General features: G+C 36.1%; 1 protein-coding gene across 4 annotated transcripts in view; it reads left to right on the top strand.

Moving 5' to 3' along the window:
* The window catches only part of RSF1 (remodeling and spacing factor 1), a 115,728-nt gene that overhangs the window by 52,889 nt on the left and 36,684 nt on the right, over window positions 1–26,155 (top strand). For all 4 annotated transcript variants that reach the window (XM_045181854.3, XM_045181855.3, XM_024572741.4 and 1 more), the window contains exons 3-5: window positions 3,921–4,013; window positions 5,373–5,578; window positions 13,829–13,983. In XM_045181854.3, coding sequence (XP_045037789.2) covers window positions 3,921–4,013; window positions 5,373–5,578; window positions 13,829–13,983 — 454 coding nt within the window. The remainder of the gene's footprint in view (window positions 1–3,920; window positions 4,014–5,372; window positions 5,579–13,828; window positions 13,984–26,155) is intronic.

Raw genomic sequence — 26,155 nt, 5'->3', positions numbered from 1 at the left:
ATATAAAGCAGATTACTTGGAAGGAGGTACTTATAGTACATTCTTTCAGTTTTAGGTATACGGTTAAATCATACCTGTAAATATAAAGTAGTTGTGACAGAGATTTCATTTTTCTTGCTAGACTTATGTCAAATACTTTCAGGACACCTTTTCCTTGACTAAGACTTCAGAACAGGCTACTTATGAGAATAGTTTCTCAAATTTTGGCATGTATAAATGTGCCCAATTTATAAGTTAACTGAGATTCCAGGTGCCTGTCCCACTAATCCTGAGCTCCTTTAGCAGGAGTTGTAGTATCTTATTTATTCTGGTATCAAGCACAGCATCTGGCACACAGTAAATTCCTGATAAAATGTTTGTGGAATGAGCTAGTTAATTAATGCATGCTCTGGTCAGTTGTTGGGATTTGGGTGTTCTTTTAATTTTCAAAGCCATGTTACTTGAGAAAACTTACCATTGAAATATTTCCTGTAGGTATGTTTTGAAGGAGTTAAACTAACATCTTTTCTGTATAACCATTAATGCATGTCTCATAGGCAGTGTTCCCATATGTCCCATCATTATAGTAAATTATCTCAGTAGTTACACCAAAGAACATTGATACAGTAAATATTTATTGAGCGTCCACTACCAGCAAGGCCCTGTACTTGGTAGGTACTATAGGAAAAGGAAAGATGAATCAAACTTTCTTTTCCTTTCAAAAACATGGTAGTGTTATAGAATACCCACCTATAATGAAATCATGTATGAGAAAGTTCTTTCATAAATAGTAATATCATGTATTAATCACAAAACTTTTTACTGCTTTTGTAAGATAAGTGCACTAAAAATCAGAGTCTGCCTTTTCTTGAGTACTCTGTCAAGCTTAGCTCAGGTTCATCACCTTTCTCTGGACTTGTTGCAAAACAGTTTTAGTTGGTCTCCTCAACCTCAGAATTTACCCTTCTGTCTGTCTTGCATAGTGCAGCAAAACTGTTTTCCATCAGTACTTGCAAATGCTTGTTGAGCCCCCATACTTACAAGCCGCGATCTGTGTTCACAGCCTTGCTCATTTTTCTTCACAGCCTTGTCTCTGCTCACTCCCAGCCCTGAGCACCCAGGATCTAAGGCCCTAGGTCTCCCCATAGAGAGCTTCTCTCTCCACCTTCACATTGACACCCAGATCATCATTCGCATTCCTATTGCCTTGAATGGTCTGGGTTTTTCTTCCTGAAATGATCATCACTTCCTTGTCTGGTATAACCTCATTCATCCTTCAGGTCCTAGCATAAATGGCATCACTTTAATAAAACCTTTTTTACCTCCCTTCCTCCATGGACTAAATTATGGTTCCTCTCTGTATTTTTATAATAGTTTACAGTAATATCAGTTACTTTGTAGATAACTCACTGACTACTTGATAACATGACTTTCTCTCTCTCTCTCTCAAGCCTGAATTTCTTAGAGCTAAGACTGACTATTCATCTTCGCCTTCCCGGTACATAACATGCTCAGTAAATACCTGGTGTAGTACTCCAGAAAGAATCTTATACATAAAACAGTTGGACATATTTAAATGTTAGGTCAGGGAGAGTTGGTGAGGTATAATTTGAGTATAAATAATAGAGTTTAGGTGATTTATAATTCTCAATCTGGCCTTTGTCCATACCTCCATTGGTGACAACTGACCTGATTGTATCTTAAGTATATACTGATTTCACCATAAATGACTAAAGGTAGTAATTCCTATATCTCTCATTCCTTGGCTAAAGCACATACCTTTCTGAGGACAGCAGTACACCCATCTAACACTTGTGAGAAGTGACTTAAATAAACAGTTGGAACAGTACTTTGACACATAGTGAACGTGCAGTAAATGCTACTGTCACTCTAGTAAGAATTTATAATGTTCTTTGAGATGTGCTGCTTATAGCAATTATTAGTAGTTAACGTAAAAGAATTTTTTAAATTAAGGTAAAGCATTATTTTTGCATGTCTTTGATTTATTCATCAGGTATTTGTTTTGTACTTGCTGTATGTCTCATACTGTTTCATGGACACCGCCCTTGACTTGTCAGTGCTCCACCGGAAACTTCTTCTTGGCTCAGATTTGAAAAGATGCGGCAGAAACACCTGCGAATCTGGAGTCTCAGCTCAGTAACTTTGAGCAAGGCACTTCTTAGTTGTCTAACAAATGCCTCAAGCTCATTAGGCACAAAAGAGATCTCTTGTCAACTCCTTTCTCTCAGTTATTCTCTTAATACTTTAGTCAGAGCACTTTTATTTTTCCATTTGTTTTCAAGCCAAGGAAACTAGGTGTCACCTTCAGGTTTGCTGCCCTCCATCAACATCTGCTCTATCAAAAGTCCTGATGATTCTGCTTCCAAAATAAAACTGTCTACTTTCTGTGCTCCCTCCTACCAGCGCGTAGTTCGTGCCATTATCTCTTGCCTTAATATTGGTTTCTTAGTTTCCGTTATTTCTCCTCCTCGATCCATTTTTTATACAACAGCCATTTTCGAAACATAAATCATAAATTCCCCCATTTAAAACCCTTCATTAGCCTCCCATCACAGTTGAAATAAAATCTTAATTCTTTACCCTGGCCTGCATAATTTGGCCCTTGATTACCTCTTTAACCTTATCTGCTGCTACTTTCCTCATTCAATCTACTTCATTTACACTGAATAATCTTTTCATTTTTCTAATATGCCAAAACCTAAAGGCCTTTTGCCAGCTTGTGTCTTCTGCCTGGAACAGTAACATTACTACTCCAGATATTCTTGTGGCTCATTTCTATTTTCTGTCTCAGCTTTTTGTGTCAAATGTCAACTTTTTAAAATGAGATTTTCCCTCAGCACCCAATGCAAAATAGCACTCAAATGATCACATTACTTTATTTTCAACATAGCATTTGTCTTTACTTGAAATTTTTAAATGTTTACCTGTTGGACACCTCTCAGAGCATAAGCTTCATGATGGCAGGTGGTCTGTTCCCCCCCCACCCCCCCGCACTAGATCTGCTATGGGGTAGGCACTCGGCAAATATTTGTGGACTCACTGAATGAATGAATCACTAAATTTCATGTTTCTCAGTTGTAAAATAAAAATTTCTATCTGAATGATATCCAAGGACTCCCCCTGTCAAAGATAAACAAAGCCAGACACTAAGGCAATGAAGACAGATTTTAATTGAAGTTGCTAGGTACTTTATGTCATTTTTCTCGTGCCTATTTCATAGCCTTTAAGATCAATATTATTCTTGCTCCTCTTTCATTGCTGAAGAATCTGGCTCCCAGAGGTGATAGAACCCATGGCATTTCTCCTGATGAGTCCCTCCCTATTGTTGAGTAGAGTGGTTATCCACATCTCCTTTCCTCAGCTGGTTAGGCGGCTCTGCTTTCCCTGGAATGCTTGTATATATGGAGAGAAGCCTAGGCATTTAAGTTTATGCTGTATTATGGACGGTCTTGAATGCCACATTGTGAAATCTTTACTCATAAATAAGAGAACATTAAGGTGGAGAATGGTTGGTTTTAAAACATACTTACAATTTGGCATGTTTTTTAATATACTCCTCTTGTCGGCATAGAGATCAGTACACTATTGTGCTTGCCCTCTAGGAACTTCCAGTCCATATGGAGAATAGGAGTCAGATAATTACTTGCATTTGGGAAAATGTACTACAAAAATGTCTATCAGATTTTCCAGAGCAGAGGAGAGATCTGCAGAGATCAGTTCTTATCTTAAATTCAGTCAGCAGTCAATAATATACATTTCTGGTATATTTAAGTAGTATGCATTTTAGGGTAGAATTGGATTGGATTGTTACAAACTTTTTCCTTTATAAATGTATATTATCAAGAACAGTTAATGTAATTATATAACAAAACTATATAAATGAAACTTTTATGTATTAAGACACTAACTTTCTCTAACAGATATGCCAAGAATTTAATAGCACCTGGGCATGGGAAATGGAGAAGAAAGGCTATCTTGAAATGAGTGTTGAATGCAAATTAGCACTCCTAAAGGTAATAAGTTTATTATTTGTTACAATTATTTTAATTTAAAAATTCACTTTGATGCCTGGTTGAATTGGGAAATAACTGGAAAGTAGACGTTTCTATTGTTATTGGAAAAGGACAATAGATTTTATTTTTTTGATGACAGAACAGTCTACTCTTTATTTATTTATTTTTATTGACTTGAGAGAGAGAGAGAGAAGTGGGGAGAGAAATAAACATGGATTTGTTGTTCTACTTAAATTTATGCATTCATTGGTTGATTCTTGTATGTGCCCTGACCAGGGATTGAACCCGCAACCTTGGTGTATTGGGACGATGAACTAACCAACTGAGCTACCTGGCCAGGGCAAAAATGGTCCATTCTTTAAATTACTGTTTTTGATTGTGTTTTAATACACAAGTATATCTAAATTTAATGATCTGTGCTTATAGGGACTCAGGTAGAATGGGCAAGCAGTTTCCCCAAATTAATTTTATTCATTGTTTTCAGCCTTCACAATCATTACTAACACATACTGCATACTGTGCTTAATCTGATTTACTAAATTAGTAACTTGATAGTTTCCAGGTGACTAGGGGCATGCCACATAACAAAAGCAACTAGGTTAAAATAGGTCTCCTCAAAGCAGATTTATTTTCAAGTTTGAGTTTCCTTTTCTCTTCCTACCCATTTCAGAGTGTTGGCCCTGGTATAAGCAAGGTGGCCAGCAAAATGAAGGAAAAAAAATACTTTTCACAGAAGAGAGGCTACTGGGCTAGATGACATAGGCAAGGCAAAGAGACTAATAGGAACTTCAAGTATTATTTGCCCGGGCAGAAAGCTGACTTTCTCCCCTAATCATATATAGAAATGTGTAACAAAAAGTTAAGTCAGTTCCTCATTTAGTCACGTGGATATCTTTTTATTAAGATGATTCTTTAGAAACAGCTATCAATGAGACTACCTTTCTTGAAAACCGCACATATCTCAGGCTTTCAAAAACAGGTAGCCGTTTCAAGAATACTGTCCATTTAAAAACTTGGAGAGAAAGAATCATTGAAAATTTTATGTGATGAGACGATTTGGGTGACTTACTTCAAACAGACTCACTACTTTTGAAATATAACTTGATTTTTGTGTCATTGGCTGCAAAACCTGTAAATTTATGTAATACTAAAATAAAATGTTAACTTAAAATTTATCTTTTTAAATTGGTTGTTCTAAGCAGGTTGTAAAATGTTGCGGAGGTGGGGAGATTAATAAACTGTATGTGTTCTTTTTGCTTCTGTTCCTGAATCAGTTCTATGGTTGAACATATCACACTTACTGTAATGGAGAAACATTTATGGTGGGGTATTTTAAGCAATGCTATGACTATTTTCCAGTACCTCTGTGAGTGTCAGTTTGATGACAATCTCAAATTCAAGAATATCATTAATGAGGAAGATGCCGATACCATGCGCCTGCAGCCAATTGGCCGAGACAAAGATGGCCTCATGTACTGGTACCAGCTGGATCAGGACCACAATGTCAGAATGTACATAGAAGAACAAGATGATCAAGATGGCTCATCATGGAAATGCATTGTCAGGTATCTTTTATTAGAATCTTTTTTCATTTATTTGTATTTTGCTTGCTTTGATTTCTTCTACTCAGATACAATCTCTCAGGCTGATGTGGTTCTTTTTCTGTGGGGTTGGGGGGGTTTCCAGGACCTAGCCTAGTGCCCAGCACAATACCCATGGTAGGCACTTAATTCCTTATTTGTCAGGTAAATAAATATATTCAGCAGTGTGGTCCATATCAGAACATATATTTTGTGTTTCAGGAAGCCACAGTCTAACAAGTAATAATCCATTGATAATATGTACCAAAAAACCCATTGTTAGACAGAAATATTTTAAAAAATCATTTTCTTATTTAGATACAGTCTTCTGTTAGGACTATCTATTTATTCCTAATTATTTTAACTTGGTCAATTCATCTTGATGCTTTAGTATATTTTTTTTTTACTGTGTGTGCATTTATTTACTGGAGTTCTAAAGAAATCTGAGGAACATTGTGCTTACTTGTCATAATCTTTTTCTAAAATCTTAGTTTCTTATTTGTATTAACAGATATATTTGAATGGAAACATTTAATGTAAAACCTTGAAATACAACTTTTAAAAAAATCAACAAATGACCCTGAGGCTGTTATTCAGAATCTTTGTGTCTCTAATAATTCTGTTTTGCAACTTATTTAGAATTTCTTCCATTAATACTCACAGTTTTTATTAATTTAGAAAGTATCAAATTATAACTAAAAGTAGGGAGAATTAATAGATATATAACAACTGGCTTATGAAGTACTCTTTTGTCTTTAACTCATCTGTTTTTTCATATTTGGAATTTAGCAGATTTTTATTAGTGATTATTTACTAAAGTTTTGAAGAGATAATCCATAGAAATTTAGAATATTTGTTTGGATCATGGAAGGTCACTTTCATTCCCTAAGAATAAATGTGAATTTAATGAGCTTGTGGGCAATTATTTATAAGCACCTTTTTTTCATATTATAATATGGTCCTTCATGTTGTTAATTTACTAAATGGAAATAAACAAAATAGTCCCCAAATAAAATTTGTTCACCATCTCTCACTGTGAATAAATTGAGTAAGGTTCTGTTGATGATGTTTTACCGCCAGGTCTGTTATTTCCTATATCAAATATGCAAATATCCTTGCATATTTATTTAAGAGAAACTTCCTCATACTTTGTAGATGATGAAAGTATGACAGAGAAAAATAATTATGATTATTATTGATTAGTCATACATGCAAAAATAACTTGTACACTGTTTTAAGTGTATTGTACCCTAATGCATGATGTGAGAGAAAGAGCGTAGATTTTAAAATTAACAAGTGTGTTTGAATCTGCGCTGTGTTTCTCTGTTTACCTTTGGTAGGCAGATGACTTACTGGTAATTTTTCTATATGCTGCTTTTCTTGCACTTTAAAGTGAGGGTGATAACACTTCCCCAATATACATGTTGTGAGAAATATATGAGAAATCATACTAGCACTATAGCTAATGTTCAGTAAAAATCTGTATCGTTTCATCCAATCTTATTAACTATTGGCATTTCTTACATTTCTAACCCAAAGATTGAAACACTTTCTTCATAAAAGAAATATTCATCAACAAAAAGAGGAAAGGGCAAAATTCCATTGGTGTGTCTTTTACCTCTTCTCATCCTTGATCATTCTTCCAGGTTTTATTCCTTATACTTCTGCCTTTTTAAAAAATCTTCTTTCCATGTACAAAAATCTGTTTATGATAAACATAAAGTGGTACGTGTGGCATTTGTTCAGAAGCAAATGCATATCTAGAATATTGGAACACAGTTTTCTCATGTTAACAATCACAAATTTCTTTAGAGAACTGGTGCCAAGTTACTTTTAGCCTTTTTGTAGAACATTTATGAACATGTGAATTCCTGTAGGCAGCATGCCAGGCAACTTTTCTGAGCTATGTAGCGTTATTTAAAGCCAAATTCTAAACACCTGCTTGTCACACTGTTTGCTTATTCCATTCAATTAATAAATTTATATTGTGAATATAAATTTGTGTAATAGGGAGTATAGGGGAAAACTCTGTACCTGCCTCTCAATTTTGCTGTGAACATAAAACTACCCAAAAAAAGTCCTTCAAAAAAATTGTAATACCACAGCATCACCACAGCCTTAAAACATTTATTAAGTAGCCATTTCCATTTCTGTCTCTTGTAAAATTTATGATATGAGTATATATGAGGTAGATAGGTACGGAACTATTCAGTGATAAATAATGATATTTTAAGGGTAAATAAGATTTAGTTACTTGCAAAGAGTGAAACTAGCCAAATTTCATTGAACCATATGAAATTGACAGTATTTTTGTTTATGATGTTTAACCTTTAAAAATGGTAATTTTGTGTGTCTTTTTCTTTCAATTTTATTTTGTTTTGGCTTCAGGTGTGCTTCTTAGTGGTTAGACAGTTGTCGTCTGAAGGCCCCTCAGTACTTCCCAGGTGGCACCATACGTAGTTATTGCAGTTTTGTATGGTTTAAGCAAGTGTCTTAATAGGTTTCAAAAACAAAAATATTTAAGCTCTAGCCTGTGTCCAGTTATTCAAATTAATGTTCAAATAATAATTGCCATGGAAGAGTAGTATTTGTTACAGTTATTTCATCTCTACTTTAGGTCGAAATGAAAGTACAGAAAAGTATTTTTTATATCTGATCAAGTAACATTATAAAAGTAATATTAATGTACACCAGGGATATGTCAAGAGAATTTCATTAAGAATAGGAAAGATAAGCAAAAAATTATGGACACCACAGAGTGGTAGTACTTAGTTATTAATATTAATTATGAGAGAATTTTAGCAAATCTTAGACCAGACTCTGTTAGGTGCTTCTTCAAGATCAGAGAGAATCTCCTGACAGTGCTTTTATGTCAGGTCTTCTAAGGAAGATAAAATTATATGCAGACTGTTGAATGGTTACTTTATAAACATAAACATATGGCCAGTATTCACATGAAAAAGTATTATTCATCAGAAAATTCTCGATTTTTATCATAATGAGATAATAGAGGTGGAAAACTTTAACCTTTTCCCTCCTAGGTTCTTTGGATGGTCGAATAATTAAGTTCACATAAGACATTAGCAGAAGGGGAGGGGGAAGCAAATTTAATTTTTTATGTACCAGACCCCAGAGTAAGATATGAGGCTCAAAGAAGTAACCAAGTCAAGGAACTTTTATACACTTTACAAAAAGAAAGAATATACTTGTGAACAACTGATAAGACAAAGAAGTTTGGGCTCAGGGTGGTTAATCAGTGAGGAAGTAACTAGGCTTCTTTACACAGTCTTTGCAGCCTTGTTTCCCCCTCTGGTGATAAGGACCCCTTCTTCGTATAGGCAGGGAGCCTTCACATGGGAGATTTATTTCTTGCTTTCAGGGGGACACAGGACTGTCAGAGTGTCCTTGCACCAGCTGCCTTTCATGTCATTTTAATTTGCCAAAATGGTACATTTGGGGGTGGCATATTCTGTTCCTTTTCAAGATACCACTTTACCTCCACTAGAATAAGTAAAATAAAGATAAACAACACCATATGTTAGCAAGAATGTGGATTAGCCTGAATCTCTTATACTTTGCTGGTAGGTATGGTAAAAGGGCTAACCACTTTGGGTGATAGTTTGGCAGTGTCTTCAAGCAGTTTCTTCAAGTGTTAAGGTAACTGTTACTTCTTGCATCCAGCCTTAGAGAAATGAAAATGTGTTTACAAAAAGTCTTCTATAATAATGTCCATAGCTTCTTTATCTATAATAGCTTTCATACATGTATTGCTACCAAGCAGTAAAAAGAAATGACCTATGATACATGCAACTATATGTATTTGTCTCAAAGGCATTATGCTGCTTGAAAGAAGCCCAAAAGTTCATATTGTTTGATTCCGTATATTACGTTTATAATTAACTAAACTGATCTCATTTCTTCTTCCTTTTTGTGAAGGTGAGGGAGGATTGAGTAGGACAGGGCAGGAGGGAATTTCTGTTTTGGTAGTAATATTCCTTATCTTGATTGAGATGTGTGGATTACATGGGTGTATGCATTTGTCAAAACTGATGAACTGAATGCTTAAGATACGCTCATTTCAAAGTGTGTAGATTATACTTCAAAACTATTTTTAAAATTTGTAATTGACATTTTCAAAAAGCTGAATTCTAAAGAGTGTGTAGTTTTCATGCACTTAAAATTATTAACACTGTCAAGACATTTCTAAACCATGTGCTGCTAATACAGCAGTGATCAAGAAGATGGTCTCTGAAGTCAGACTGCCTGTAAATTCAATCCTGCCTTTAATATGTACTAACTGTGACTGTAAGGAAATGCTGTACCTCTCTGTGTCTCCTCACTTTCCTCATTGTAAATGGGGGTAATGACGGTACCTAGCTTATACTGAAATTGTTTGAACTAATCTATGTAAAACTCTTGAGGTGCCTGAAACATTGTAATCACTGAGGTTAACTTCTGTTATTAATACCACTGCTTTTGATATTACTCATTAATGCCTTCCTTCAGCTTTGTGGCTCCCACATTCAGTTATTTTATTTCTTATCTCCTTGGTAATTTGGGATTATATGAAAAAGATGGAATATGATTGGTGGACCCTGGAATCTTACTTTGCAAATATTTCCTAAAGACTGCTCTGGAGGTGCAGAGCCATGATGCTGTTCCTTAAGAGGCTCTCCATATTGTGGGAGAGAGAACGGGGAAATAGTAAATGAGAAAACACTGTTACACACGTCATCTGTGATGGTGATCGTCCCTGTGTGCTGTGGAAGAACCAGATATTTAATCCATACTTGCCTTTGCTTCTTTTTGTCTTTTGTTTTGTTTTTTTAAATTGAATTGAACTGTCATCTCAGTTGCCTCTGAAAGGTTTAATCCCTGCCACTAACTTAAATTCTGAACAACCCTTAGACTTGTTAGGAACTCTCGAGAAAAATTATATTCCACAATATAATAATTAGGATGATATGCTCCATTTCACCAACATCTAATTAACTTGAAATAGACAGGAAAATGCAAGAGTAGAATTGTTAAGTTAGAATCAGTCAGTCTGCCTCAAATTGAGCTTCTTAACCCTTTCCACCTTAACATGTTTGTCCCATCTCTGTTAATAGCAACCACAGCTCTTCCGCGTTTGAATGCAAGGTGTCACAGGCATATCCTTGAATTTTCCTTCCCTCTCATTTTACGTGCACTCTATTAGCAAATCCAGTCAGCGCTCTATGCAAGATGTCTCTAGTGTTTGATCATTCCTCATCCCCTTCATATCTACATTCTTGTCCAAGCAACCATATTTTTAAAACACATTTCGGGAATTTTTAGGATAGTCACAAAGTTGTATGGCCATCACCCCCATAACTCCGAGACATTTTTCTCACCCCACAAAGATACCCTGTACCCCGTATCCTTTACACTAGCCATTCTCCCGTTCCTGCCCATTGGAGCCACTAGCCTACTTTTGTTTCTGTGATTGGCCTATTCCAGACGTTTCATATATATAGAATCATACAACATGTGGACTTTGTGTCTGGCTTCCTTCAGATTGCACAGTTTTTTCAAGGTTCATGTATTTACTAAGAATCAGTACTTTATTCCTTTTTGTAGGTAAATAATTGTCCCTTGTATGGATATACTGCGGTTGTTTATTCACTCTCTCCTTGTCTTTGAAAGAGTAATTTGAGTTAGCCAGGGGGAACGCATTCCAGGCTAAGAGAACAGAAGTACACACACCCGACATCATAATAGAGCGTGGTACTTTGGAGGGACGGAACTGACTTAATATGCCTTAGTTTTAAGGCATATTAAGAAATGTTTTAAGAGAAAAGAGCACAGTGGAGGAAGGGAGGGAAAAGCAACAGAATTGTTTTTAGAGTCCATAGTCTACTCTAAAAGTTCCCGTAGATAATTGTAAAAAGTTGCATATAATTTGCATATATATGTGTATCTATAAAAATTCCCTGACTAGTTCAAATTTATGACTTTTTTAAAAACATTTATTTTTTAGAGAGAGAAACAGTGATCGGTTGCCTCTTGTACGTGCCCTGATGGGGTACCGAACCCACAACCCACGTATGTGCCCTGACTGGGAATCAAACCAGCAACCCTTCGCTTTGCAGGACGATGCCCAACTGAGCCACACTGGTCAGGGCCAAATTTAAGACTTTTAAAAAACTACTTAGCATACAAAATGTAATTGTTATGTTAAAATAGGCAAAATCCAGATGGATGGATTTTCTTTTCATATAATAATGACTACATTAGGCTTGTATTTTAACATAGTAGTCAAGTTAAAAGCCTTTTAGGACATTCTTAATAAATATTTCTGCTGACTTCCTTTGTTGCTTATAGTGGAAATAATTGACCTGGATTTTCTTGCAATATTGGCTTTCTTCTAATGTTTGGAAGCTTTTTGAAACAGGTATTGTGAAAAACTTCAATATATTCTTCATTTCCCAGCATGACTGAAAAAAATAATAGGTTGAGGCACTTACTACACATGGAATTCTCAGTGAAATATGAGAAGTAATAACATTAAGTGGATAGAGCCTCAGGTTAGAAGCAGGTTGGTATAATGAAGTTGAGGTAGGAACTTTGCCAAAAATAAATTTTTTGTGTGTCATTAGGTTTTAATTTTTTTGTATAGCAGAGACATTACCAGGCAGGATCTTTAGAGAGCATTTAATCTGACCTTCTACTATTAGAGAATTAAAATTCTAAACTGTTCATTTTTATTAGGCATGCTCATATTTATAAAATATGTATAAACGTGAGTGTTCATTCCCATACACAATGATAGAATGGTTGCCATTTTAATTTCTGGAGCATGTCCATCAGTGCAATTTCATTACTTTCCTTAGGAGACCAATTTAATAATACTAGAGAGAATCCAGTCTTATTTTATAGATAAGGAAGCTGAGGCCTAGGGGAAGATATATGACCTGTCTAGGGGCACACAGCCATCTAGTTAGGAACAGGGATTTTATTCATTTATTAAACATTTTTAGAGCCTACTTTGTGGGTCAGCGCCCTTGCTCTCAGGCAGTAGAGCTTAGCTGGAATGAAGGTGGAAGGGTGGGGGGGTCCAGGGCATGTGGGCCATCACAGATACGAAAACAAGTCATTTCATCTTATACTAATGGTACAGAATTAGAAGTGTGTACAGAGTCCTTTGAGAACACAGATAGGAAGCTCATGGTACTGATTAGTGAACTTAGTGGCAGAAATAGAACTAAGTTTTCCAACTCTTTGTCCAGGGTTTCTTTTTTATCTTCACTATTACACGCTGCTAATTTGAACAGGAAGAATACCCAACTGAGTTTTCTTGTTTGTAAGTGACATTTTAGTTGAACATATCACACCTCCAATTTTGGTAGTAAAAATAGAGAATATAGCCCTGGCTGGTGTGGCTCAGTGGATTTGTGAACCAAAAGGTCGCCTGTTCAATTCCCAGTCAGGGCACATGCCTGGGTTTTGGGCCAGGTCCCCAGTTCGGGGGGCGCAGATGAGAGGCAACCACACATTGATGTTTCTCTTCCTCTCTTTCTCCCTCTCTTCCCTTCTCTAAAAATAAATAAATAAAATCTTTTAAAATTAAAAAAAAAGAATATATAGATTGGGATCTTATTTATTTGAGATTTTCTTCTATTTTTAATTCAAAATGAATTTCTTTCCTGTGGTTGTAACTATAATTGATAAAAAAAATCAATAACCTAAATTCTTACGTTTTTCAAAATGTGTTATTACAGCTGACTTTTTGCCATAATTACTTGGAAAGACCTGGGTCATAATTTTGTAACAGTATCAAATGTTACTGTCTTTGTAGGTGGAAAAGAGCTCTTATTTCAAGTGAATCAACAACTTGAATCATTGTTAAAAAGAAATGGTACTTCAAGCAAGTTTTACATTGATTTTGTACTCCTTAGAGATTGCATAGTACTTTTAAAATTATCAAACTTTGATTTTTGTTTAATTTGTTCCTAATTGTTCTTTTCAGCCAGACCTTTGCATTGCTGTTCTATTCAATACAGAGAATAGTGTAAGATTCCTCTTTGGAGAATAGTATATTTTAATATGTTTTCATCTCTGTATTTATTTTAAAATTCAAAATTCAGTTTAGCTCTACCAGTGATTTGGTTATTCTTAAAGTGTTTTTCTTTTTTAATTTTAATTTCTATTATTATTCTGGAAGCTCTTCAGAAGAAAGATTTTTATGATGTCTTATTTTTTCCCCTTGTTTAGAAATCGAAACGAGTTGGCTGAGACTCTTGCACTCCTGAAAGCACAGATTGATCCTGTACTATTGAAAAACTCTAGCCAACAAGACAACTCTTCCCGGGAAAGTCCCAGCTTAGAGGAAGAGGAGACTAAAAAGGAGGAAGAAACACCTAAACAAGGTTTCTTTTGTGTGTTTTGTTTTGTAATTTCTTCTCTCTTCTTCACTCTTATTTCCAACTATTTAAATTGGAATTTTCTCAATTTGAAAATTTGTTGGGCTTCCTGTGAAAGGAGGTTGATCTTTATTTTAGTTAATGGGGGGAATAACAAGAAGGAAATTGAGTACTTTGTTCTTTATATTGGACATTTAGAAAATTTAAATGAAAATGTTCAAATCATAAAAACAGTATCTTTTACTGATTTAAGAATATGAAGAGACTTAGCAAACTTTTATTGTGGTAAAATAATACATAACTTAAACTTTATTATTTTAACCACTTTTAAGGGTACAATTCTGAGGCAGTAGGTACACCCACATTGTTGAGCAGCCATCACCACCATACCTCTCCACAGTCATTTCTCTCAACTGAAACTGTACCCATTGAACACAGACTCGTTCTCCCCTCCCCCAGCCCCTGGAAGCCACTTATTCTACTTTCCGTCTCTGTGAATTCGACTAAGTCTAGGATCCTTTTATCAGAGAATTCATACAATGTTTGTCTGTATGTGACTGCCTTATTTCACTGAGCATAATCTCTTCAGTGTTCATTCATGTTGTAGCATGTTAGAATTCCCTTCCTCTTTAAGACTAAATAACATTTAAATTCATCTGTCAGTGGACACTTTTTTGAATATTATGAATAATGCTGCTATGCACATGGGTATACAAAGATCTGTTCAAGTCACTGCTTTCACTTCTTTGGGGGACATACCCAGAAGTGGTATTGCTGGATCGTATCGGAGTCCTGTTTTTAATTTTTTGAGAATCCGCCATGCCATTTTTACAGCCTCTGCACATTTTACATTCCTACCCATCACTTGTTGTTTGTACTTTTGCTTGTTTAGTTATTTTATAGTAGCCGTTCTAATGGATGTGAAGTGGTATTGGGGTTTTTCCAGTGGGGTTTTTTGTTTTGTTTGTTTTGGTTTCACCTAACAAACTCTTTAAGGCTACAATAATTATAATTATTAAACCTGATTTTCTGACTGAGTTTCTAATTCACTTAACTAAGCAGATCAAATCCTAACCTTTCTAGAAGGGAACCAAGTCCTAACCTTTCCAGAAGGAAAAAACCAACTGAAATTTTATCTACATCTTTTTAGTTAATACTTTTTGGTGGATAACATACCTTAAATGGCAGGGGAAGGAAGTTGCTCTCCCTATCATGCTTTCTTCCTTTGCTTTTAGTTTTTTTGTACCGTTTCAATGAGAACCTGAAATCAATATGTTTTTACCTTTTTTGCTGCTTTGAGAAAACTGTTCATAATATCATCCACTAGCTGTAAGCATTACTTGAAAACAAGTAATTATACCCTGTAGTGTAGGATTAATGTTTCTACATGCTAAGCATTGTTTTTAGCAAAAATCCTAATTGTTTTAGTTCTCCTTTGGCCAGTGTTTATAGGATTCAGTATCCCTGGTGGTTTTATTTATAAGCCTTATTTCTGATTTGAAAAATTCTTTTCTATGTGTTAAAATTCAGTTAATGGGGTGTTTTACTAAAGCTTAGTTTAAAGTAGTCTAAACTCCCCATTGAATTTCTAGACCTTTTTAAATTAGTACTTCTTAAGGATTACTTCTGAGTTTAGACTCAATAATATTTGTTCATTTGGTCATTTAATTTGGTTATTCATGTATTTGTTTATTCTCATACACAATTAAAGTTAAGACCAGAGGGAATATAAATTGGAAAAAGAGGGAAAGACAATAGAAATTCAAGAGGCAGTTATTCCTATTAGGTGAACTTAAATTTCACACTGATCTTGAAGGGAGACGTTGTGTAGCTTAAGTTACAAAGAAAAGCAAAATGAACAATTTCCTCAGTAAAGTAAAGCTCTTCCTAGTATTTAATTCTAAAATTGCACGGTAGAGTGTTACAGTAGAGGAAGGGGAATTTCATCAGTAAAAGCAGCTAATATTTACTGGGCACATTCTCTTTTCCTTGCTGACTACCGAATGTTGCACATGCATTTTCGTTTAATTCTCATAGCTCTTGGAGGTGACTGCTCTTACTATGTCAACTTTACAGATGAAGGAATTGGGAAGTTTATAAATTTATTCTAAGTCTTAAAGATAATAAAGCTTGAGAGCCTACATGTTGAACCCTGATCTTTGTAATGTCTCCGTGCTTTATCTAGAGTGATCTAGAACTGCACTTTGCAAATTTCTATAGGCTTCCTGTTGCAAGTAAGGCTGATTGGCCATTTTAACGAGGACCTAGGCGATGCAGAGGACTGCACCTTGAGTAGCAGGGATATAGAGGCTGTCACCTCCTGAGCTTGGAAACAAACACAGCTGTTTCTGAAAAGATTCCTCACTTAATGCTGAGGTTATAATACTCAGTACAAGGAAGAGAAAGTCTGTGGGGGAGGACATCTTGAAAAAGTATAGGAGGAGAAGCAAGACATTTAATCTTGTTTTTCTCTTCTATTGAATAGTGTTTATTTGGTTTCTTTCACTCTAAAAGCAAAATGTTTCTTATTCATTCATTCATTTAACAAATAATTAATGCACCTAATATGTGCCAAATGTGATTTTAGGCATGGGAGTTCAGTGAACAAAGCAGATTAAAATCCTTTCTATTGTGAAGCCTACACTATGGTGGACGGAAAAAACCCCCGAACATTGTCAATAGTCATAAAAACTATTGTCATATAATCTTCACAACCTTTTATTAGGTAATACATTATTTTCTTCTTTCAGGTGAGAGAAGTGAGACGAGGAGAAGTTTAAGTAACTTTTCCAGGGACAGCCTGTTAGTGACACACCCAGTATTCAAACCCGGGCAGTCTCTTGTCTTTCTCTGGAGTCTGTGCACTTCCGATGCTGTGCTTACACATTGTTTGGAGGAATAGACATTTTTATTCAGCCCCCAAAGCCCTACCCATCCCTTAACTCCATCCTCTCAGGTGTGGTTATTGTGGTCTGTTCCATAGGAAGACCAAATAAATGTGCTTCTGCTTTGTCGTTTTTATTACTCTCATATATAAACAAACATTGCCTTTTGGTGGGGAGTTTGAAAGCTGCAAACAGTGTTAGAAAATATCCAATGTATTAGAATGGTAAGGCAAAATGTGACAAAAGTATGATTGGCTATTTGGAAATCAGACAAGAAGGACAAATAAATAGAAACTAGAGAAAGAATAAAATAGCCACTCTTATTCTTACAGTTAAAATAGACTTTTCTTTAATGATTAAATGGCCATGCTTTACCTAACCTTAGGAGATAAAAAGGGATGACTCAGCCCATAATACCAAAAGATCATATTTTGTATGGGGTGCCAAGGAGGAATGCATTATCTATAAAAGTGCTCCCCCCCAATGGCATCATTTGGCTTAAAAAGTTCACTAAAAAGTTAAATTGACTTTCGTTTCAAAGATAATTAGACTTGCCTACTGAAAAAGTCTGAATTTCTTAAACTAGCACCAGAATCTCATAGACTGTCTTCAACCTGTTTGTCTAGTCTTCCCTCCGACTGTCCTTACGTGATCACCGATTCCAGATTATCTAGGTGTCTTGGGCATTCCTTCCGAGTCTGAATCGTGCACTTACACCCCTGCAGTCCTGTCGTCCACTGAGGAAATTCTAGGGCCATATGGAATCCCATCTTGACCCCTTTTCTAAGTTCCACTAGCAGTTCATTAAGGACTATTTTTATCCCACTCATATTAGGGTCAGTCATACTACCAAGCTCGAAGCTCTCAAATACTTGTTGAATTGTTATTCTTAGACTATAGTAGATTTTGAAGCGAGTATTAAGTGTCATTTAAGCCCTTCTCTGTCTAAGATACAGGATATCATTTCTAGCGGTACTCTACCTGGAAGTTACTGTGCTTATAGAACACTGTGAAATTTAATGTATGTTTTCACTCCAACATTAGACAGTGTATTCTAATTTAGAAGGGACTTTAAACTTAAGATGGACTTTTATGAGAGAAAACAAAGTTGGGGAAAATCCTAACTTTTTAGTTTTATTATGCTAATTAGAAAGACTCATCTTTTCTTAATTTTTACAGTCATACACTTTTCTACATTAAGAATGAGAAAAGAGTACCACTTGAGAATCTCTAGTAGAGAATAGAAATTATATATATACTGGCAGCTCGAAACTTAATTTAACCCGCAAACATATTTATTTCAGTCTGTACAGTGCCTCTTTGTTTAAAAAAAAAAAAAAGATGAAATTCTCCATTTTCATTCAGTGTTTTTTAGTATATTCACAGTATTATACAACCATAACCACTGTCTAATTCCAGACCATCTTCATGACCCCACAAAGAAACCCTGTGACAATTAAGCAGTCACTTGCCCTATTTCCCTACCCCTAGCCCCAGAAAGCCCCTTATCTACTTTCTTTGTAAATTTGCCTATTTTGAATGGTTGGTGTAAATGGAATTATATAATATAAGGCCTTCTGTGTCTCGCTCCTTTTACGTGGCATAATGTTTTCAAGGTTTATCATGTTGTAGCATGTGTCATTCCTTTTATGACTAAATCATATCCCATTATTTTGTGACTTCATTCCTTTTATGACTAAATCATATCCCATTATTTTGTTTACCCGTTCATGAATTGATAGGCATTTGATTTGTTTCCACATTTTGGCTGTTAGGAATAGTGCTTCTGTGGGAACGTATGGAATTTTGTGGGAGCATATGTTTTCGCATGTATATTTTTTTAATTCGAATTTCCTGTCAACATTAAAAATGAGAAGAGTTGGTAACTATGGGCCATACCTTCTCGGTGTCAGCAGTGGGCTGTACCTGAGTGATGGCTAACCCTCCGTCGTGGGCCTCACGCCCTCTTGTTCACTGTAGCTCTCTCTTGTGTTCCCTAAAATTGGCCTTAGTCCTCAGTTGCTTGGCCTGGTACTTAAATTTTGTTTTTCTCATAGTATAGTTAAAGTGGAAAAAATGTATTGTATTCATAATTCTATCAAATTTTTAAAAATCAAGAGTAGACCAATAAAACTGGAAGGGGGCTGATTTTTTGCAGAGGTGTAGAATATTCCTGCTGTTACAATAAGTAAAGTAACCTATAGATGATCCTCTTGCGGCCATTATTACTAGCTTATCTGATATAAAGCTTCAATTTAACATGGCAAACTAATATAATTTGATGTAGTGTATTAGTCTGTTCTGTTTGTCATAACAAAATACCAGATTTTGGGGCTTAAAGAACTAATTTATTTTCTCACAGCTCTAGAGGCTAGAAGTTCCAGGTGGTGCCAGCAGACTCAGTTTCTGGTGAGGGCTTTCTTCCTGGCTTATAGATGGCCACCTTCTTTCTGTGTCCCACACGGCCTCTTCTGTTTGTATGTGTGGAAAGAGAGTAATCTGCTGTTTCTTCCTCTTTGTTTAATAATTTATTTCTTTTTCTTTTTTTAATTTCTAAGAGAGAGGGAGAGGAAGAGAAACATCTATCGGTTGCCTTTCATATGTACCCCGACCAGGGACTGAACCCACTACCCAAACCTGTGCCCTGACCAGGAATCCAACCGATGGCCTTTTGCTTTGCGGGAGAACGCCCAACCAGCTGAGCCACATTGGTCAGGGCTCTTCCTCTTCTTATAAGGGTACCAGCCCTATTTGGATTAAGGCCCCATACTTCTGACCTCATTTAACCACAATTACCTCTCTAGACCCAATCTCCAAATATTGTCACATTAAAAATTGGGGCTTTAACACAAATTTGAGGGTGGGGCATAATTGAGTTCATACTTGTAATAGTATGAAATAAACCATAGTAAGTAGTATGATGGATAATGGGGAAAGATACTTGATGGAGAGATTAGGAGGGAAAGGGCGAGAACTGAAATTTAAAGGAAATTTGGTTTTGAATGCTATGTTGAGCAGTTACGTATTCTTAAGAAAACAAATATTACATGTGTATTAAAACCTTATTTTTAAGCTGGTGAGTTCGAGTGCCATAAAGAAAGTTTATTAAACTAGAATGAGCATTTGCATATGAAAGAACAGTTGGAAATACTTATAGATTACTAGGAACAAGTGGGACAAGAAGTTAAATTGTTTGTTATAGTTTCTATTGTAGCTGATGAAAGCACAGATATTAATGACATTTCCCATAATGATTTTCTAATTTGTAGATTGAGATTTTTATTTTAATGATGAGAGTTAATTTGGATATGGATCATTAATAAGACAACTTTAGGGAATACTTTTTTATGTATTGAAGAAAAAGTCTTAAATGTAAATGTCAACAGGTCATACTTATGAAAAGTAACCTAAATAGGATCCTCCTTTGGCCATTGTGAGTATAATATCTGATAAAAAACTTAAATTCTAGGTGATGACTTTTCTTATCACGAAAAAGTTACTTCATTGCGTTGTTATCCAGGTGTTCTTTGTATTAAAAAGTTAAACATGTCCCTGGCTGTGTGGCACAGTAGATTGAGGGCGGGCTGTGAACGAAAGGGTCACCAGTTCGATTGCCAGCCAGTACACGTGCCTGGGTTGTGGGCTGGGTCCCCAGGGGGGCCATGTGAGAGGCAACCACACATTGATGTTTTTCTCCCTCTCTTTCTCCCTCCCTTTCTCTCTCTCTAAAAATAAATAAATAAAATCTTTTAAGAAGAGTGAAACCTGTCATAGTCATGGAACTGGATAAGCTTAGCCCTTAGTCATAGTTTGGTGTCAGGAAGGGATGGGTGACGGGTTATAAATTTTCAGTGTAATTCAGGGGAAAATCCATCCCTCATCAATGTTTTGCCTAATGAATGAACCATACAGAACACTCTCTCTTTTTGTACTATGAGGTTTGATGATCCGCAGTGTACATCAGGCCTCTTCTTAGGTTCATCTAAGCATTCAGACTCACAGGACTATAGCAGGCCACACTTGGCATCAGTCTACTGAGAGGTCAGTGTAGGAGGGGGGTCTGAGCTTGCTGGCAGGAGTAGTCTTTGCTGCACTTTAGCAGCAGTTCATATCACCACACCATCTCATGTGGCAAAACTGTCTTCTCTCAGGTGGCAGCTTCAAGAGCAAGTATATGGGATTCTTACTGAGCAGGTACAGAAGCTGCTTTGTCTTAAAACCCCATGTTCCACGTAAGCCACTATATCTTTTAACAGACTCTGTAGGCATTCATTCCAGGGTTCCAATGCCCAGAGAGTCACTGTATTCAGGAGAGGCCCAAAGTATGCATCCCCATCATGTATTTATATATTTTTTTCATAGTTAAGATGCAATTTATCAATTGGAGGTCATTGATATCATGAGCACTGTTGCCTAGTTGACATTCCTCTTTTTTTTTTTTTTAAGGTGACGGGTAAGGGAGCAAAACATAATCAATAGCCAAGATCCCAGGAGAAAAGCTTTTCTTAGTCCGTGGAGCTTAGTCATGGTTTGGTGCCAGGAAGTGGCAGGGCAGGGAAGAGGTGGAGGGGGTGAATTATGATTCTTCAGTGTGATTCAGGGAAAAATCCATGCCTCATCAGTAAATAATTTCCCAAAGACTTAATTTATTAGGTTGGCAATACCAATTGAAACACTTTTGATATTGCAATATTACAAGTGGATTTATTTTTTTAATGAAATTGGTTATAGGAAATGAAGTAGATGAGGAATAATCTGACCCACTTTTCTACACTGCACTTGGCATCCAGAAAGGGATATGATGGCCTTAGTTCTGAAATAGGTGCTCTGACTTCAAACTTAAGATGGAAATAATTAATATTTAGTTTGCCTTAAGCAATATTGATAGAGTAGAATGAAGAATACAGGATAAATTACTAAAACAAAGTTTACTAATACGGTACTGAAAACTAAATAATGATGCCATTGAATTACCAAAATTGTGTGAATATCCTGAGAGGAGATGCCCTGTATGCAAAACCATTCTTCAACATTCAGTCAGGGTCTGACAGGACCCGCATCATGAACCGCTGCTTTCCGCCGTGCAGTGCGCAGTGTAAACACTGCCTTCTGTTTGTACTGCGTGCAGCGGTGCTAGTACCAGACCCCGCACCGTGATTGTAGCCAAGAAATACAAACGCTTTTCTGATCCAAATCAAAGGAGTAATGAATTACGAAATATAAAAATTATGTAGGCCTTTTCAATTTGAAATGTAATCACCAGCATTCTACATATTTGTATTCAGTAAAAATAGAATTTACTTAATATTTCTGGCATTTTGTTTTTCTTCTGCCCACTCTTCATTTATGTTATCTGCCTGGCCTCTGTAGTCATTAGCGTTTATAACCCCTTCTGTAGAAGGTAACTACTAATTGCTACAGCCACAAAGAAATATTTTGATCCGATATAGGGGTATAATCTAGAGATTTATGTGTAGGTTTCAAAATGCTGTGGATACAAAAATAATCCACTGTTTTTATTACCATGTTAAATAATGCTTTACTTCAAACAAATACAGAGACCAGAAAAATATAGGTGTTATTGTTACCTTGTTATGATAGCTTAAGTAGTTTCCTTTATAGGAAGAAAAAGAAAATGTATTGTTTTTGAAAGTCGCATCATTCCTTTCTTACATCAGTCCTGACTTAAATAGCAAATAAAAAGGACAAAAAATACATTGAAGTTTGCGTTTCTGTTATTTTTACACCATGAACAATAGGACACAGACCACAGTGCTGCTGCCTATGTGAAAGACTTGTGCTAATTGGGGGGGGGGGGGGGGGCGGAGGGAGGAAAGTAAGAAAGAGAGGAAAAGCAAAGGAAATCTTATGATTAGAGAAACTGTTGGATTGTTTTTTCTAGTCAGAAAAGTTTGTTGTGACTTGACTCCGAAGGAGAAAACTTAAAGTTATCTGTGATTTTGGGAAAGTGGAGCTGCATGGTTTTCCAATCTGCGCATCCCCTCACTAGAGGAACATACTGATGGCAAAATTGAAAACTGTAGACAGTATCTGAAACTAAGGTCTTAAAGGAGCTGGGGTGCACTGGGCCTTAGGAATTCTCAAAGCTCTTCAGCCAAAGCTCTCTTCTAGGACACATACAACACATTTGAAAACCAGGGTTCTCAGTGTGGGGAAAAAGAAATAAGATACAATACAGAAAAGGTTAAGGCAACACTGAAATAGTATTCTTGTAGGGGGGGCGGCGATAAATTACTCCTTTGTATTTACATTCTTCTGTGAAATACAGATGCAGATTTAATGAGTCAGTGTATGAGAAAAGACCCTCTTAAGTGATACCATCTCATATAAACACTAATTATTTTCCCCAAGTCTGGATTTCCTGGAAGTCACATCACTCACAATTAAGCCTGTCTCCCATTTCTGCCATTTGAAAGCTGGTCGTCTTCCATCCTGAACCGGGGAATATGGACAGAACCCACCAAAATTGATCCAAAACACTTGCAAGTGTTTTGTTTCAAACTCTGATCCCTGTCCTATGATAAGAAAATTGTACTAGTTTGCTCCTGACAGTCCCTACTGTGGGAAAGATTGGTGTCAGATGTTCTCTGAAACAAAGTGTCTTTCATCTAGACCCAGAAGGTAGATATAAACTTAAAGAATAAGTGGGTCCAGGGCTGTGCATAGCACCGGGGCCAGCCATCTCCTGGGTTATTGAGGATGAGACTGCTGGAAAGACCCAAGCAGGACAGGACAGGACAAAACAAAGGGAGTTCTTTCTGCAGCATGATGGAGATGGATGACTTCACAACTCCTACCCACCCCAACACCCACACTTCACCCCAGTAATCGCTTTTGCTATCAGGCTAGCTGAGGCTTATGGGCCTCTCCTTGTAGCTGTTCATAGTCTTCCCGGGGTTTCAGCTCAGGGCCAGGGATCATAGCCGTCTACGGATGGGCTACTGAGAGGGTGCCCTTGGAGGGATGGTCTTCCGGTGTATTCTCCAGCTCCCATACGGGTTTGTCAGATGCTTTTCAAAGACAACATACTCCAGGACATCCTTGGGCACATCTTCTAGCAGGGGTGTCTAACCTGCAGCCTGGGGCCGCATGAATGCCTATGGATGCCTATGAATGCATACCAACACAAAATCGTAAATTTAGTTAAAACCTTTTTTTTGCTCATCAGTTTTCATTAGTGTTTGTGTATTTAATATGTGGCCCAAGACAACTCCTGTTCTTCCAGTGTGGCCCAGAGATGCCAAAAAGTTGGACACCCCTTCTAGTCCATACATCAATCAGTCTGCCAAACTTGTCATAGATGGTTGAAGTTGGAAAATAGTTTTCAGTTGCCAGGGTTGCTTCTGCATTGTGATTTTTGAAGTTTACTTTTCCTTGAGTTTTGTCACATCAAAGTTCATGTCTCAAACTCATTTGCATTCTCTTTTATAGTTTCCTTTTGACAAAAAACAAACAAACAAACAAAAAAACCCTGAGGGAAATGCTTGCATGAGAGAATGACCTCTTTAACAGTTATGATTGTGTGTAAAGTTTCACTTGGTTGAGAGGAATACGAATTAGCGAAGGAACTTAGTCCAGCTGCTCTTTCTGTAGATGAAGAAATGAGGATCACAGAGTTTGTGACATGCCCATAGATAGACCACTAGCTGCATTAAGATTAGTGAGCCTAGAGGTCTTGATTCTAATGTTACTCCTCATTTTATTTGGCCATGTTGTTACTCAAATCAAAATCAGTCTATACTGAAGAAACTTTCTCATTTATCATCACCAAATAAAAACATAGATGTCATTTTTTAATTGGATCTATTTGCATGTAGTATTGTGTAAATTTAAGGTATACATCATGTTGCTTTGACACAGATACAATAACATGGTTGCCAATATGACGTTATTTATCACATTACATACTTATAGCACAATGTTGTTACGTCATTTTACCTTGGGTCAGAGTCTTAATGAAATCCTGCATTACTTTCTGAACCAAAATATGCAGACGAACTGATGTTCAGTAAACTCACAGTATTAGGCTGGAGTTGTTTTTAAAAAAGGTAATATATGTTTTAATTGTTAACTGAGATGTTCATTTAAATCAGATTTTGTGATACAGAAACCAATATCAATGAACAGGAATTTACTAAGCATACTTTATCAGTGGGAAAGGGAAGACATAAAATTAGATAATTATTATGATGTCTTTAATTTTATTAGTGGCATGTATAAATTATTAACAATGTAAAGAGAGAGGAGCAATTCTTCCATTCTAATCTCAGGTTCTGAATGGTTCTCAATGGTTCTTGAATTTTGTATTTGCAACATGGTTAAACATAAAAGAAATGATAGTTTATAATAAAAAATCACTCTTTAAAGAAACAGTGAATTCTTATTGTATAAAACATAACCTACTGCATCTTCTATTCATTCCATTTTATTCCCATGAAATACATTATAACTTTGGTTTGTCAACTTGCCAAGAAACTAACTGTTCAAAGTTTTTGGCAAAACTTACCTTGGTAAAACTTCACTTAGATTGAGGCTCTTCAGTTGGCAGGATAGGGCAAGGTGATGGGAACCGTAAGGAAAATTAGCGCTTCATTGAATTCCTAACACATTCCGAGCTGACTGAGCACTAGCATGGGCGTGGTCTTGTATAATCCCATTTATGGACTGCCAGTTACCACGCATGGCTTTGGTCTGATTTGTAGTATTAGGTGCTCCATAAAAGTTGGACATGTGTAGCCAATAAGGTAAAAAGAATTGACAGATAAACCTAATAGCTTATTTGTAAAATATTAACTCCTGACATGCTAATGTCTGCATTTGATAAAGTAAATTGTAATATACCATATTGGAAAGTGTTACATAATTAAGTTCAATTTTTTTGAAAAGCATTTAAGTACATAAGAAAGTACAAATGTTTTAGTGGAAAAAATGGCAATATGATCACAACTTTGTCAAAAATATACAAGAGTGGAAGGGAGTAACCTAAAATAATGATTGTCTCTGGGTATTAAGATATGGACATTATTTTCTGTACAGAATCCTTTTACTTTTATAATCTGAATAAAACATAAAACACACATTTTCCCCCTTTATTCAGGTTGCTTCAGTGATTTCCAAAGAAGAACAATTGTCAGTTCTTCAAACAAATACAATCTTTTGGAAATGTTTAGTTGCATATTTTTGAGCTTGACTATATTATTTGAGCTGTATAAATATTTGCATTCCATTAGGAACACTGAAGCTAAAAATGTAAAGCAGAAACCTGAGTCTTT

This window comes from Desmodus rotundus, chromosome 5, assembly GCF_022682495.2.
Source record: "Desmodus rotundus isolate HL8 chromosome 5, HLdesRot8A.1, whole genome shotgun sequence".
Taxonomy (NCBI): Eukaryota; Metazoa; Chordata; class Mammalia; order Chiroptera; family Phyllostomidae; genus Desmodus; species Desmodus rotundus.
This window is presented reverse-complemented; position numbering and strand designations above follow the sequence as displayed.